This window comes from Mytilus californianus, unplaced genomic scaffold, assembly GCF_021869535.1.
Source record: "Mytilus californianus isolate M0D057914Y unplaced genomic scaffold, xbMytCali1.0.p SCAF_8, whole genome shotgun sequence".
Lineage (NCBI taxonomy): Eukaryota > Metazoa > Mollusca > Bivalvia > Mytilida > Mytilidae > Mytilus > Mytilus californianus.
This window is the reverse complement of record NW_026262734.1, coordinates 102,027,561-102,042,123: the sequence shown is the minus strand read 5'-3', so window position 1 is coordinate 102,042,123 and position 14,563 is coordinate 102,027,561. Positions and strand designations below refer to the sequence as shown.

The 14,563-nt window shown below is 30.8% G+C and overlaps 1 protein-coding gene across 8 annotated transcripts in view; it reads left to right on the top strand.

Annotated features, from left to right (window-relative positions):
* LOC127712255 (CAP-Gly domain-containing linker protein 1-like) overlaps positions 1–14,563 on the top strand; it is an 85,284-nt gene that overhangs the window by 30,019 nt on the left and 40,702 nt on the right. For all 8 annotated transcript variants that reach the window (XM_052218591.1, XM_052218592.1, XM_052218590.1 and 5 more), the window contains 7 exons: positions 1,301–1,417; positions 4,697–4,754; positions 7,333–7,416; positions 8,129–8,196; positions 9,853–9,941; positions 12,627–12,792; positions 14,215–14,430. In XM_052218591.1, the coding sequence (XP_052074551.1) occupies positions 1,301–1,417; positions 4,697–4,754; positions 7,333–7,416; positions 8,129–8,196; positions 9,853–9,941; positions 12,627–12,792; positions 14,215–14,430 (798 nt within the window). The remainder of the gene's footprint in view (positions 1–1,300; positions 1,418–4,696; positions 4,755–7,332; positions 7,417–8,128; positions 8,197–9,852; positions 9,942–12,626; positions 12,793–14,214; positions 14,431–14,563) is intronic.

Sequence of the window (14,563 nt, the reverse complement as noted above, 5' to 3'; positions counted from 1 at the left end):
AGATAGGAAACAAACACTGAAGTACATTGAAGGGAGATAGTTTAAATTGAAGTTACAGATAAGAATTCACTAAATGTTATGAGATTGGTCATGTTCTTGAAGCTGAATAATGCTGACCTTTGGTTAACTAGAAGTTATGAAAGCATTCATGAATGTACATTCAAGAACTTTAAAGTTTCATAACCCCATATTATGGCTGATTGTTATAGGTGTAATACCACAAAAACATTATACGTCATATGCCGTTTCATGTTAACATCCGATCAAAAAATAATCTCCTTGAATTTTACAGTTGTAGGAAATTAACCCTGCATTTTATTGTAGAAATATTTTTCTTCTTCATAAACACTATCTCAGTTGTTATATAAAAATAAGAAGATGTGGTATGATTACTAATTAGACAACTATCCACCAGAGTTAAAATGAAATTGATGTAAGCAATTATAGGCAACCGTACCGACTTCAACAATGAGAAAAACCCATAATGTATAGTCGGCTGTAAAAGGCCCCCGACATAAAAAAATATGAAACAATTCAATTGAGAAAACTAACGGCCTTATTTATAACAAGACAGTTTACAAAAAAAAACAAATATGACAGACATGAACCAACAACAGCCACTGAACTACAGGCTCCTGACTTAGGACAGACACATAAAGAATGTGGCGGGGTTGAACATATTTGAAGGCACTAACCCTCCCCTAACCTGGGACAACAGAACAAAAGAACAACACAAGAAAAAACTAGACAAAACAATAAATGAAAAATTGTTTATTTGGTGTCCCTATAAAGTGTTTTTGAAACATTCGTTGACCTAGTTACTAATTCTTGTAAACATGAAAAAGAAAGTTGAGAAATTGCCTTGTTTACTTCAAAGGAAGTTTACTTTCTTATATCCAATGAAAAAAATGTGTGAAATTTTCACTGTAGTACTGGACAGGATAAAAACTTTATTCATGCCAAGTTTTTCCTTTTTTGAAAAAAAGGTAAATCTGAACAATTTTTTGAAAAATGACAATTTAACAAAAAGTAATTGGAGAAAAGTAATGGTGATATTACCCCTTATATCCAGCAATATCATAAATGTTGTATATGAGAGTTATATGTTAAATTTATGTCTACACGTTGACCTTTTACCATTGTAGTCTTATTAGATATGGTTTTCCACTATTTATCAAAAACAGCTGATTTTTACTAAAATCATGAAGATACATGTACTTATACTTTCATCCTGATCTTATACCATTTAACATGGTCTTTTGTGATTTTGATGCCTTAATTACAAGATTTTTTTTAACAGACGAGCCAAGTTAGTCTAGAATTGGAAGAGAAAGAACATAAGATATCAGAACTAGAAGAAATTCTTACAACGAAGAACAAAGAAGTAAAACAGTTATCTAATAATCTGCAAGAAGTGGTAAGTGTGTAGCATTGTTTTGGACCGCGATGTGGAATAAGATTTTTGATTTTATGGGGTGCCATTAAGTTAACCTAAAATTGTAGTACTGCTGAACTACTTTAAAATTATTGTACTATTTTTGTACCATTATTGTGCAGTTCTAGATATGTACTAAAAGTTTGAAGTAACAATTTTGTATTTCAATTTTTCAGTAATATTATGATACAATAAATGTATAGTACTTCTTTAGTACAATCTGATAGCAAAGTTTACTCAAAGTGCAATAATGTTAAAAGTTCTGAACTGGTGCAAAATATGTACTGGTATTTACGACTTGTTGTATAAATCTAGTACTAAGAAACTCATCAGCCGCATCACACCTTTTTAAATAATCCTCTTTGAAAACTACTTGGCAGAACTCAACCAAACTTGCACAGAATATTCTACAAGACATGAATTTGTGTTCTTGCTATGTTAGATTTTGATCTGAGTGATTTTTGGGGTTGCCCTTATTAAAACATGGACTTTCTGCATATTTTTTTTGGAGATGGCACACACAATTTGTTATAAAAATGGTACAATATAATTTTGAAGTACTAAAACAGAACTGTATTATTAATTTGCATCATCTTTACTTCAAAGTCATGATATTAAAAATGTACATATGTAAAAGGTAGCAGTGCACTTTCATAGACTAGGTTTGCTGTCTTCTTGATTTGTTCCATAAAGTTTATAAGTAATTATTTAGTTGACTTGAAATTTTGCACTAACTGATAAGTAGCTTGTACATGCATTCTTTTACTGTTGCACAAATTTCTATATCAATTACTTAATACAATTTGACCTTTTTACCTTAATGAAGCTTATTTCTATTTGAATAGTATGTTAAAGTTTGCTTGTTTAAATTATCATGAAAATTTAAGATTATTCTATGCTTCACTTCAAGAAATAATAGTTTTAGACCATATCAATGTGATTGAAATACAGACACTCTGTCTACTCTTTCCTTACAAGGATCTAAAAAAGCTTGTTCTACTTTCTGTTTTAGAGACCTTTGGGAATCCTCTGGTTTTGTCATAATGATACACACCCTCAAAAATTTGAAGGCTGTATTTTCATTGACTTAATAATTACCAGAACAGAAAGTAGAACAGAGTGTTGTATTTTAATCAGATTGAGAACATATAACAACAAAATATACTTTTATAGAGAGGAATATTCTATTCCATGTTGATTAGAAGCTGTCATATCATAGTTTGAAAGCTTATTTCTCAAACGTTTTGAACACCCTTTCTAACTACTAACATTGTGTCTTTATTCTCAGAGATTTGGACTGATTCAGCTGGAAGCTTTACTCTGTAATGACATGTTGCATTAAAACAAACATTTTGAAGGTAAGGGGCAAAAATGCACACAAATCAGCCCCAAACCTGCTATTAGCAATAAATCTTCCATCCTCACAGCACAAGGTTCAAAATTTAGGATGTCTTTAAACTTGGGGATTGGGTGGTAAATGGGCTATGTATAAAAGGGAAAGTCATACCAGAAGCATTGAGACATCAGATATCCTTTAGATTAAAAAAAAAATGACAAAGTACTAATTAACTCAACTGAATTTAGCAGTCGATTTAGCTGCATCAGGCAACATATTTCTTCCTTGAAAGGACATGTCTGAATTATATTACTGATTTGATAGAGTCTTCGTTTTGAATAAAATGTTATTGGGGATGAACAGTTTAATACACATTACCACTAACACTTGAGTGCTTATGCTTTCAAAAGTCAATTGGTTTAATATGCAAGAGATTTTTGTCAGTTGAGAAGTAATTTTATGATTGTACAATAATTTTTCTTATATGACTTTCCATCAGTTATGCTGGGGTTAAAACAATTATGTATTCAAAGGTCATGAACTTTGCTTTTTAAGTAATTATCAATTCTATTCAAATCAAAAGTCAATAGAACATCATCATGTGCAGCATAAAATAATTGGTTTGTTTGTATTCACACTCCAACTGTGAAAATGGTTGGACTTTGAATATAAAATTATGAGAGGCCCTTAGACAACATTTGATGGTCCTTGACCATGGACCTACACTTTTGTTAACACCTGCTTTTGACACAGAGGCTGACGTTTTCTAAACTAACACACTTTATACATTAATGAGACATATAGTCATATTTAGTGGAAAACAGATTGGTTATTATCACGAAGTTAACATTTAATAACTGTAATTATAACTGAGAAAAAATATACATACGATACTGTAAATGCGGAAATTTGTGTATCTAAGAAATCAAAACCCTGAATGAAATTTTAACGTACAAAGAATTTGACTTTCACATACAGGAGACCACAAAAATTAATCCCCTGGAAACCTTATTTAGAGACAAAACAACAAGATGTTAACCCACAAAAATTAATGTTTCTATAATATCAAAGCCATACTATTAAGCTGAGTTTTAGTTTATTTTCATTGTCATGCTTGAATGTGCTTTAAGAAATTTGATAAATATTTAAAATAAAAACATCTAAAATATATCTTTTCTGCTTTTTTAAAAACTTGAATTTGAATTTTGCTGCTGCTCAAGAAATTTAAAGAAAATTTTCAGCCTTTGTTCAGAAACTTTCATATAGATAGAATAGAGCATTTAATACTAATTTTATTTAACTTCAATACTTATTTTCGCATGTTCTTTAGATTTTTTTGGGTTCCTTTAGATTTTGCTGATAGAAGGGTAAAGGGAAATACATAGGCTTCCAGCTGAATATCAAACTCTCTAAATACTAATATTCATCTCTCTAAAACTGCATGATTTTTATTAACATGTAGCCTTATATTTTTATTTATTTACTTTGCAGTCTATAAAACTGCATTTGCAGTGGAATTCTAAACGTTATATCCAAGAAAATATTAATTTATTTAAAATATAACTAAATATAAATTTTTAAAGTGTTGCTATATATTGTGTAATGGCTTATATTGTGATATATACAACACAGAAAAAATCTCTACAATTTGAAAGTAGACATAGAAATTTATGAAGTTCTGTTGATATTGTATAAATTTTTTTATAAATACTGAAAAGGAAAAAAAAAAAACTATTTAATAAATAATATCAAATGAAGAAAAGAAAAAAAAAATGTTTTTTTGCAATTTTAATACTACTGTTTGAATTCCACATGGTCAAGCTTAAAAAAAACTGATAAAAATATTTCAGTTATGGAGAACTTCATGATATGTAATGATGAGTTATTGATATGCATGTAGTATTTCAATTCTTATTTGTAAACAGGAAGAAGATTTATTTGCGTCCAGGGAGAAGAACAACCATATGAAGAATCAAGTAGATAGTAAGTATGACACATATTATTGCTTACCCTTCCGGAGTACCTGAGATCACCCTCATTTTCTAGTGGGGTTCTTGTTGTTCAGTCTTTAGTTTTCTATGTTGTTTTTTTGTAGACTGGTTTGTCTTTTGGTCATTTTTCGCTTTTTGCCATGGAATTGTCAGTTTGTTTACAACATGTGAGTTTAATTATCTCATTGGTATCTTTTGCCTCTGTTTGATTGAATCCAGGGCCACCCTTAAAAAAATCTTTTTTTGATTTTGCCTTCCCATGCGATGTAGGGTTGGATAGGTAGGTAGGGATTTTACTTTTTTTTTGGCCAACAACATAAGTTTCATGTATGTTTTAGACGAGAAAACAACGTTAGAGCAGGAAAAAATCTTTAAAAAAAAAAATTTGAACTGATTTGTGTCATAAAGTTTTTCAGGTAGGCTGCTTTTTAGTTGGGTTGGTAGGCAACATCAAACAATCTAAATTTTATTTTTGGGCCAGTACAGAGTTGGTGGTGTTAGAATATATCTGCTTCATGCACAAGGCTTTTGTATACATTTGTTCAAAATGGCACCTTCAATCTATACACAAAAAGTTTCATTTTCCTTTCACTTGGTTGCCCTGTGTATACAGGTTTGACTGGATTTACAAAAGAAATTTCTGATTAAAAGGAGAAGTGGGTTATATGTCAGTAAAACAGGGGCCTTGGTGGACGAGTGTCTAAGTAGTTCGTCTTCTGTTTCACTAGCCTGTCAACACTGAGGTGGTGAGTTCCAAACGTAGCATGTGGCAGGTGCGTTCGACTCCAATCTTATTTGACTTTTATTGTCAGTTTTCCTGTCGAAGATCTTGGTTCTATCCTGGCACTCCAGCTTCCTCCACCATTAAAAATTGACCACCACCATATAATTAATAGTGTTGAAAGTGGCATTGAACATCAACATTCTAATCAATCAATGAAATAGCCCAACAATAAAAAAAAGACAAATAAATGAAACCTAGAAGTCCATACTCGGTCTTCTATAATTGACAAGTCACTATACTATTTATCAGTGTTTATTTAAATTGGCCCCTTGCTGTGGAAAGTTGTAAATAAATTAAACAAGGGCTATCAAAGATCTATCAATACTAAATTCCTTAATATAGCAAAAGACTTATGTATCTGCTGATCTTATGTTTAGTCCCCTACCGACGAGGTCGGAGGGGGCTTTAGGTATGCACTCTGTCTGTCTGTCTGTCTGTCCATCCTTCAGTCCGGCAAATCAGTTTTCCACTTTTTTTCTTCGTGCTTGAAGATATTGATTTGAAATTTGGTATATACTTTTATCATGACAAGTTACAGATAAAGTTCGAATTAAGTTCTTGTCTCATAATTTTGTGCAGAGTTATGGTCTTTGGACTTAGAAAATTCACTCAAATAATCAGTTTTCCGCACTGTTTTTTTGTCATGCTTGAAGATATTAATTTGATAATTGTTCTATAGTTTTATCATGACAAGTTACAGATCAAGTTCGAATTTTGCTCCGGTCTGATGGTTTTGTGCAGAGTTATGGTCCTTGGACTAAGAAAATTCACTCAAGTAATCAGTTTTCCACACTTTTTTTCGTCATGCTTGAAGATATTGAATTGATATTTGTTATATAGTTAACACCATGACAAGTTATAGATCAAGTTAGCATTTTGTTCCAGTACAAAGAATTTTTAACTGGTAGGGGACTATGTATTGCCATGCAATACTCTCAGAATGCTTGTTTTTGGAGAAAGTTTGATTGTTCCCAGGGTACAAATTTGCTGAGGGTTTAATGTTTTAAACCTGTTGTCAGTCCTTCCTTTTCATGTTTCCAGGACAGGGCCTTTATATTTTATTGGATCCTCTTTCAATAGGTTAGGTTTTCAACCCATTTAAACCTCAGACTTGTTCAATGATCAAAAACATTTCTTGTCCTGAATTTCGTAAAGTTTAAAAAAAAAAAAAAACTACTTCCCACAAATAGAAAATGATCATATAAGCAATAATACATGTAGCTGAAATACCTAAGAAACCACCTTCAGATGTCTTATAGTGATTACATGTAGCTGAAGTACCTAAGAAACCACCTTCAGATGTCTTATAGTGATTACATGTAGCTGAAGTACCTAAGAAACCACCTTCAGATGTCTTATAGTGATTACATGTAGCTGAAGTATCTAGGAAACCACCTTCAGATGTCTTATAGTAATTACATGTAGCTGAAGTACCTAGGAAACCACCTTCAGATGTCTTATAGTGATTACATGTAGCTGAAGTACCTAGGAAACCACCTTCAGATGTCTTATAGTGATTTTTTGATTGAGTTTCTCTCATTGACATATACCCCAGTATCTCCTTTTATTCATGTTTGATCCTTGGTGATGTGTTTTTTGTATGCCCCCTGCCGTAGCGGAGGGGGCATTAAGTTTTATTTTTTATTACTTTTCTGAAGGTATATAATGTCAGATAAGTACATGTACATTGTTCACTAGAGTACAGTTAACATACTTGATAATTGTGTTCAGAATCTACTATTAGCCATGAGAGATTAAAACATTGATTTTCCTTAAATTATTTCAGAACTTACTTCTCAAATGGACAATCAAAGTAAAGCTTCTGAAACCTTCAATTTAGAACTACAGCAACTAAAATCTCAAATATCAGGTAAGTTACACACAAGTACAGCAACTCAAATCTCAAATATCTGGTTAGTTAACCACAAGAACAGCCACTAAAATCCTTAATATCAGGTAAGTTACATAAAAGTACAGCAACTCAAATCTCAAATATCAGGTAAGTTACATACAAGTACAGCAACTTAAATATCTGGTAAGTTACATACAAGTACAGCAACTTAAATCTCAAATATCAGGTAAGTTACACAGAAGTAAAGCAAGTCAAATCTCAATTAATATTTACTTATAACTCATTTAGATCATTTAAAGATAAACACAAATCGTTAAATGAGCATATTTACTAAAAACATAAAACTAAAACACATCAAATCTCAAATGTCAGTTATTCTGCAAAACATAAAACCACAGCAGGTAACATCTCAAATGTCGGTTATTTTACAAAAAACATAAAACAACAGCAGGTCAAATATCAATTATCAGTTATGGTAGGGTTACAACTGTTTGATAGAAATTTTGATGTTAATAAAATAGATTTCTGTGGACATGACATGATTAAGGAATATCTTTCATCAGGTATGCTCTAGTGTAAAACTTGGAAAATCAAAAACAAAAAATTTCTAAAGGGATAAAAATTGAAAGGGTCTACATAAAACAGCTCAAACTGGCTACTGTCAGCTTTGCCTGAAGGAGGTGAAACTTTAATTGACTAGTTAATATATTTTGGTATTTTCTATTTTAAGATCTGCAGAGGAAGCTGGCCTCCAGTGAAGATAAGGCCAAGAGACTTAATGATGAGAAAATACAGCTGGTAAGTATTACCATGGTGATATGTTATTATTTTATAATCCTGGAATAATAATTATTGTGATTGGACAGCTATTTCTGTCTAGGATAGCCGTTGATGTTTGAAAGTTAGAATTTTTTCCCCCTAAAAAAATGTCAAATATTTATGACCATCAGTGATCTGAAATTAATTTATACTGAATAGTAACATATTTTATATAAGAACATTTTCTGTATCTTTAATTTACTTTTTTCCAAGTTCAGTTTGTACAAACACAATGCTGCATAGATTTTGGCTTAAGGTGTGACATTGTGTAGCAATAATTTACCTAAATTTAATTTAAAAAAGAAAAAAAAAATTTCACATTTTCTGTCAATGAAAAAAGTGAATTTTGGTACAAATACACACAGATTTATAATAATGACTTGTATTTATAAATGTAGTCTAGAAACTCCAAGTTCGTTTTTTTCCTTCAAAGATTTATTTAAACCTCCCTCAGCTTTGATGCTACTTTCCAATTACATGTTGTGCTTTTGATATTGTTGGCTGGTTTATATGTGTGTACACCCTTATATTTATACACATTAAGTTTTAATGTTTATTCAGTTTCAGTGTGGTATTATTTATCAGTCATTTGTTTTCACACTTACATGTATTTTTTCAATATATCCAGTTATTTATTGACAGTATAAAATTTATAATGTGTATACAGTAGATTCATGATTGCTTGTAGGATACTTAAATGTAAATCAGTGTGGGTCCGAGGTCCAGGATTGGTCTTTTCAGTTAGGATGGGACTTTTTATTTTTTAATTTAAAAGGTCATAGAATACTAAACACTGTTGCTTTATAAAGGATCTTTTTCTTTCTTTAGGAAGACCTTTCACTTTCAAATTTTAATGATTCTGGACCTTTTGTAACTAAAGACAAATTTGAACATAAAATTGAGAATGGAAATGGGGAATATTTTAAAGAGACAACAACCCGACCAAAGAGCAGATAACAACCCATGTTTTGGATTGCAGGGGGTAGAGGTGAACTTATGTTTTTAATCAAATTCTAATTTCCTATAGCCCTGGTACCCATAAAAATGAATGAATCTACAGTAGTATGTAATTGAAACATGTAACCATGGCCCCATTGTAAGCTTTCAATATTGTTGGCTGTTACATGTCCATATATTATATATTGATTTTTTTCTGTTCTGTTTTGGAATTTCACATCCTGATTAGTTTGTTTTTTGGCTAAGAAACAGACCAGATCGCTTTAAGTGTAAAAGAATATCCAAGTTCCTCGTAATGATTATCATCCTTTGTGAATATGTAGAAAAAAGAAATGCTTTTCTTAAAGAAAAAATTATGAGATTAGATTGCTGTTGAAATTTATAGGCTACCCTGATCCATATTGTGCAAGATAGAATTCAGCGCAGTCTATTAATAAATTAAGCATAAAATCTATTCCATTTTTATTTTACTTTTTTAAAATAATTTTCAGTTATAAGTAACTTTTAAAAAATTGAAAGTTACAAAAATTAGCAGTTTCCATGTTAAAATTTAAACCCAAAAAGTAAAAGCTTACCGACAAAATTTGTCTGATGTGAAATCAGTTTAAATACACAGTAATATTCAGATTTTCATTTTTAGGGGAGAGTGTAGTATGATATTATTGAATATGTTTTTAGGAACAGCAAATGAGTGATATGATGAGAAATTCTGGTGATAGTTCCAAACGTCTGTCAATTTTAACTGAGCAGCTACAGGACAGAAATAGGTTTGTCTTACCTCCCTTTGTTTGTATTGGTCAATTCCTGTTATAAATGAATTCTGGGTAATTTATTTAAAAAAAGCTGTAAAGGGCTTTCATCCACAAAAAATATTTCAACATTTGTGTTATATTTGTCAATATTTGTCAATTGTCACCAAATATCAATGTTGTACTTACTCAGAATTTTAGAACTTACAAAATGGCAACAGCCATTATGTCAGTTATACCACATGCTATTTCAAGTGAATGCTCATTGGCATTTTATTTCTAATTTTTTATATACTAAAAAACTAATGCTTGATTAAAAATATATAATGCAATGAAAAGAAGAAAATAAAAACACAAGAAAAATAATTGTGTATTGTTTCATGTAAAAAGGTATATTTTAGATTGAAAATTTTAAAGGTTTCAGGATGTTCATAGTTGATGAAAACACAAACATTATGAATTACCCAGAATTCATCAGCTACAAACTGGATCTATAGACTGGTTCCTGTACTTAAATTATCTGTCACTTAACTCTTTATCCAAAAGAGATGAATAATGCAATAAAAGTATATGATGAGCTTCTTAGGCACTTCATTTTAACTAATTAACACCATGTCAACTGTTTATATTATATATGGGTTATTCCATTTTGGATTTGTGAGGGTAGAAAAGGACTTCAAAAATCTAATCAACATACTTTCTTTGAATAATTTTGCAGACTTCAATAGGACATACCACTATAAATGACCTACAACACAAGTCTAAAAAAAATATACTTCCCTTCCACATTCATTTTAATTGAACAGCCCTAAAACTGCCTTGCTATACATTTTTTTTAATTGCTCTGCCTTGTCAAATTTTTTTCGTATTTTGCCTCAGAAGCTTTTTGTGTAAGGCCTAGGAAGTAAATGTTAATTGAAAGATAAAGCAGAACCTGTCTACTGATTCTGTGATCTTCCTTATATTGTCATAACTGAATGTTGCTTCCCATAAAATGAGCAAGACTTAGAGTTTTTATGTGTAGATAGTTACAGATCATTTTAATAATAGTTCTGATGGTTTGGCTTTCGCTGAGTATTTTCCCATTCGCTTCTTTTGCAGTTAACACTTATATGAAATTGTAATTGCACAGTCAAAATGTGAATATATGGTTCAAAGTTACTTTTCAAATGTCCATAGTACACTATCCTGTATTCTCTGTTTTGTTAGGTGAAAAAAAAATTAATCACTATGGAATTATGGGAAGATATCTACTCTTTTTCCTACAGTTTTGTACTAAACAGTGAGATATAGTTGCATGAGTGAGGAAATTCTGTCAATACTAATTTTACAGTAGCTTTTTGAAAAAAGTATTCCCATTTAAGCAAAATAATTACGATATTGAAAAATTATATGAATTTAAATTGTAGATATTTTGTAATAATATATCTTTGCTTGGTCTTGTTGCTAGTTTTCATTTTGATTTATTCATTTTTTAATTTAATTATGATGCTTTAGTTGATAGTTTACATAGCTTTTATGCTGCATGATATGTCAGGATTTAAAAAAAAAACTTTTTTTTTGGTTTATCTTTGCACTGCATTGTTCTGTTGTTATTTATTCACTTATACATTCTACACACAATCTAGATGATAACAATTGCAAATTTTCTATAATTGTTGCAAAATGAGTCCCGAAATCACAGTCAAAGTTAAAATTGATACTTTTTTAAGGGATTTACCCTTATCACAGATATATGGACTGAAATAGCATGAAAAGTTGTATAAATTCTCTTATTTGTGTCAAACATTTTGATATGCATGGTTATAACATATGTCAGACATTTCAAATGTTTATAGGTCAAATGATCCAGACTGATACTTTTCAAGAACTCTGTGACAGTATGAAATCAACACTGTAAAAATTATGAAAATTCTCTATGATAGTAGAAATATAATATTACATAGAATGAAATTAGATTATGGATTTTTATGCCCCCGCCTTAGCGGAGGTGGCATTAAGTTTTATCCTTGTGCGTCCGTACGTCCCAAAGTTGGTTTCCATTCTCTAACTTTAGTTTGCCTCAACCAAATGTTATGAAAATTATACACAATGCTTATTACCACAAAACACAGATCAAGTTTGAATTTTGGTGGCGTCACTTAAACCATTCTAGAGTTATGCCCCTTTATAAATGGAAAAATTGCTGAATTTTTTGTTTCTGTTCTCTAACTTTAGTTTGCCTCAACCAAATGTTATGCAACTTATACACAATGCTTATTACCACAAAACACAGATCAAGTTTGAATTTTGATGGTGTCACTTTTACTGTTCTAGTTTTTTTTGGGTGGACATAGATAAGCAGAATGTGTAAGAGTCAAAAAGAAATAGGGAAAAATAAAACAAAAGAACACTTAAATTAATCAGGGATCATGCAGGTAATATATTTGTCTAACATATATAACAATGTCTTCAAACTGCCTTTTCTATTTTACTTGAAGTATTTTTAAAATTGTTTTATTTATTTACTCTAATAGTTTGCAAAATTTTAAGAGACAAAAAATTTACAGAATGCTTTCCTTTTGATAAATTGGTTCTATCTAATAAGTATCTTAATGATCCTTACCAATACATATAAAGTTTGTAAATACAAGAACAAAGATATTCTGTCGGAAGAGCTATTGCTAATTTCATTATTATATAAAATTATTTTCTCATCAACAGAAAAATCCAGGATCTACAAGCCGACTTGTCAAGTTCTACTCAGCAGTCAGCAAAACTTAGAGAAGAGAAAGATAGATTGAGGAAGGAAGGAGAGAAGGAGAGAGAAAATTTAATTGTAAAACATAATGATGTTGTAAATACTATTAAACTTACTTTACAAGATGTGGTAAGTTATAAACTGGCAGTAGAAGGTTTTACAAGTTAGAATCTGATTAATTGTTGGTGTTAAATGCCATTGTCAGCACTCCTGGGTACATTGTAGCAGCCAGTTTTGTTGGTGGAGGAGTGCCTGAGAGAATCACGACCTTTGGCAGGGAAACTGGTAATCCTAGTCAATTAAGGTGGTACCTAACACTACAGGGAGATAACTCTGTAAAAATCAGCTAAACGTTTTAATTACGTTGTATTGTTAAGGAAATATTAAGCTTCTCAATGATCAAAATTAGTGTTTGTCAAACTGCTATATAACCAATGAAATTTTTCTGATAAAGTGGTTGGTTCAAATTTTTTGAAATTTTTATATTTTTGTCAAAGGGTCAAAGTAAACATTTTGTCAAAATTTTATGAAAATTAAACGAGCCAAATTAATATTAGTCAAGGTGTTGGGTACCACCTTAAGATTGAGGTTGAAAACAACGGCCACTTGCTGGGTTCTAACTCACAAAATCAGTGTTGACAACCTTATTTTTGTTGAGCCCGCGACATTTATGTTGCGAAAGCGAGACATAGCGATCCTAGATTCCAGGGTTGGTGGCGTCAACATTTAGGTTCAGTCTGTGGTTAAAGTTTTTTAGACATTAATAACTTTGTCAAACCTTCATGGAATTTTAGGAAATTTGGACAGACAGTCTGGGATTAAATTTTTTTGACATGATAAATTTGTAAACCTTCATTGTTATGAAACTTGGACAGAAGCTAATCTTCAATACCAAGAAATAGCATCTAAAGAAAATTTTTTAATTTTTTTTTTAAATTTCTGTATTTTACTGATAAAATGGACTCACTTATTTGAGTAAATATTACATTTTTACACTGACTGCAGCAATAGCAGGCGAGACACTGGTTCCACGGAACCCCTTACAAATTTTTAAATTAACCTAATGACGCTGTAGATAAACTAATTAGACCCCTTATGAATCTGAAGATCAAAATATTAACTGATCATTTCTATAGACCCCTTATGAATCTGAAGATCAAAATGTTAACTGATCATTTCTAAAAGGATGAACAGGTCTAAAAGTATCAAACACTTCTATATGGTGATAAACAAACCTTCCCAACGTACAAAATAAACTTAGGGAGTAGAAAGATGTTGGATTAGTTTATGAAACATTTGATCAATGGCTTAAGTATTAGAATTTAGCTGTATATTTGGATCCATGGCATTTCAATAGTGACCATGTTATCAGTTGTGCAACACAAGCTGTGTTGGTATTTTCTATTTTTTTCGTGTGACATCAGATAATATAGTTTTGACTTTCTCCAGCAAAAAGACACTGAAACTTTAAAGCAGTATATAAGAAATTACAGGATTTTCAAGAAAATTTGAATACAATGAGATACTAAAAATACTTTTTTTTCTTTGCAGCAAAAAGAATTATCTAAATCCAATAATAAAATGACTGCCATGAAAGAAGACTTTGAAAAAGACAAAGAAGATGCTATTAATCGTAAAATTACTGAAATTAACAATTTAAAGAAAAATTTGGAACAAAGTAAAGCTGATTTAGAAAAACAAGAGGTTCAAACACAAGCTCATAAACAGGTTCTAGACAAAATCAATATGGAAATGGAAGCACTTAAAGTAAGTATTAAAAGAAGCTTTTACAGTTTAAGACAAAATTTCAGGAAGACAGCAACCCAAAATCACAAGTTAACAACAAAAAACATATACTGTGGATTCATTTATTTTCGTGGGGACCAATTTTCGTGGATAT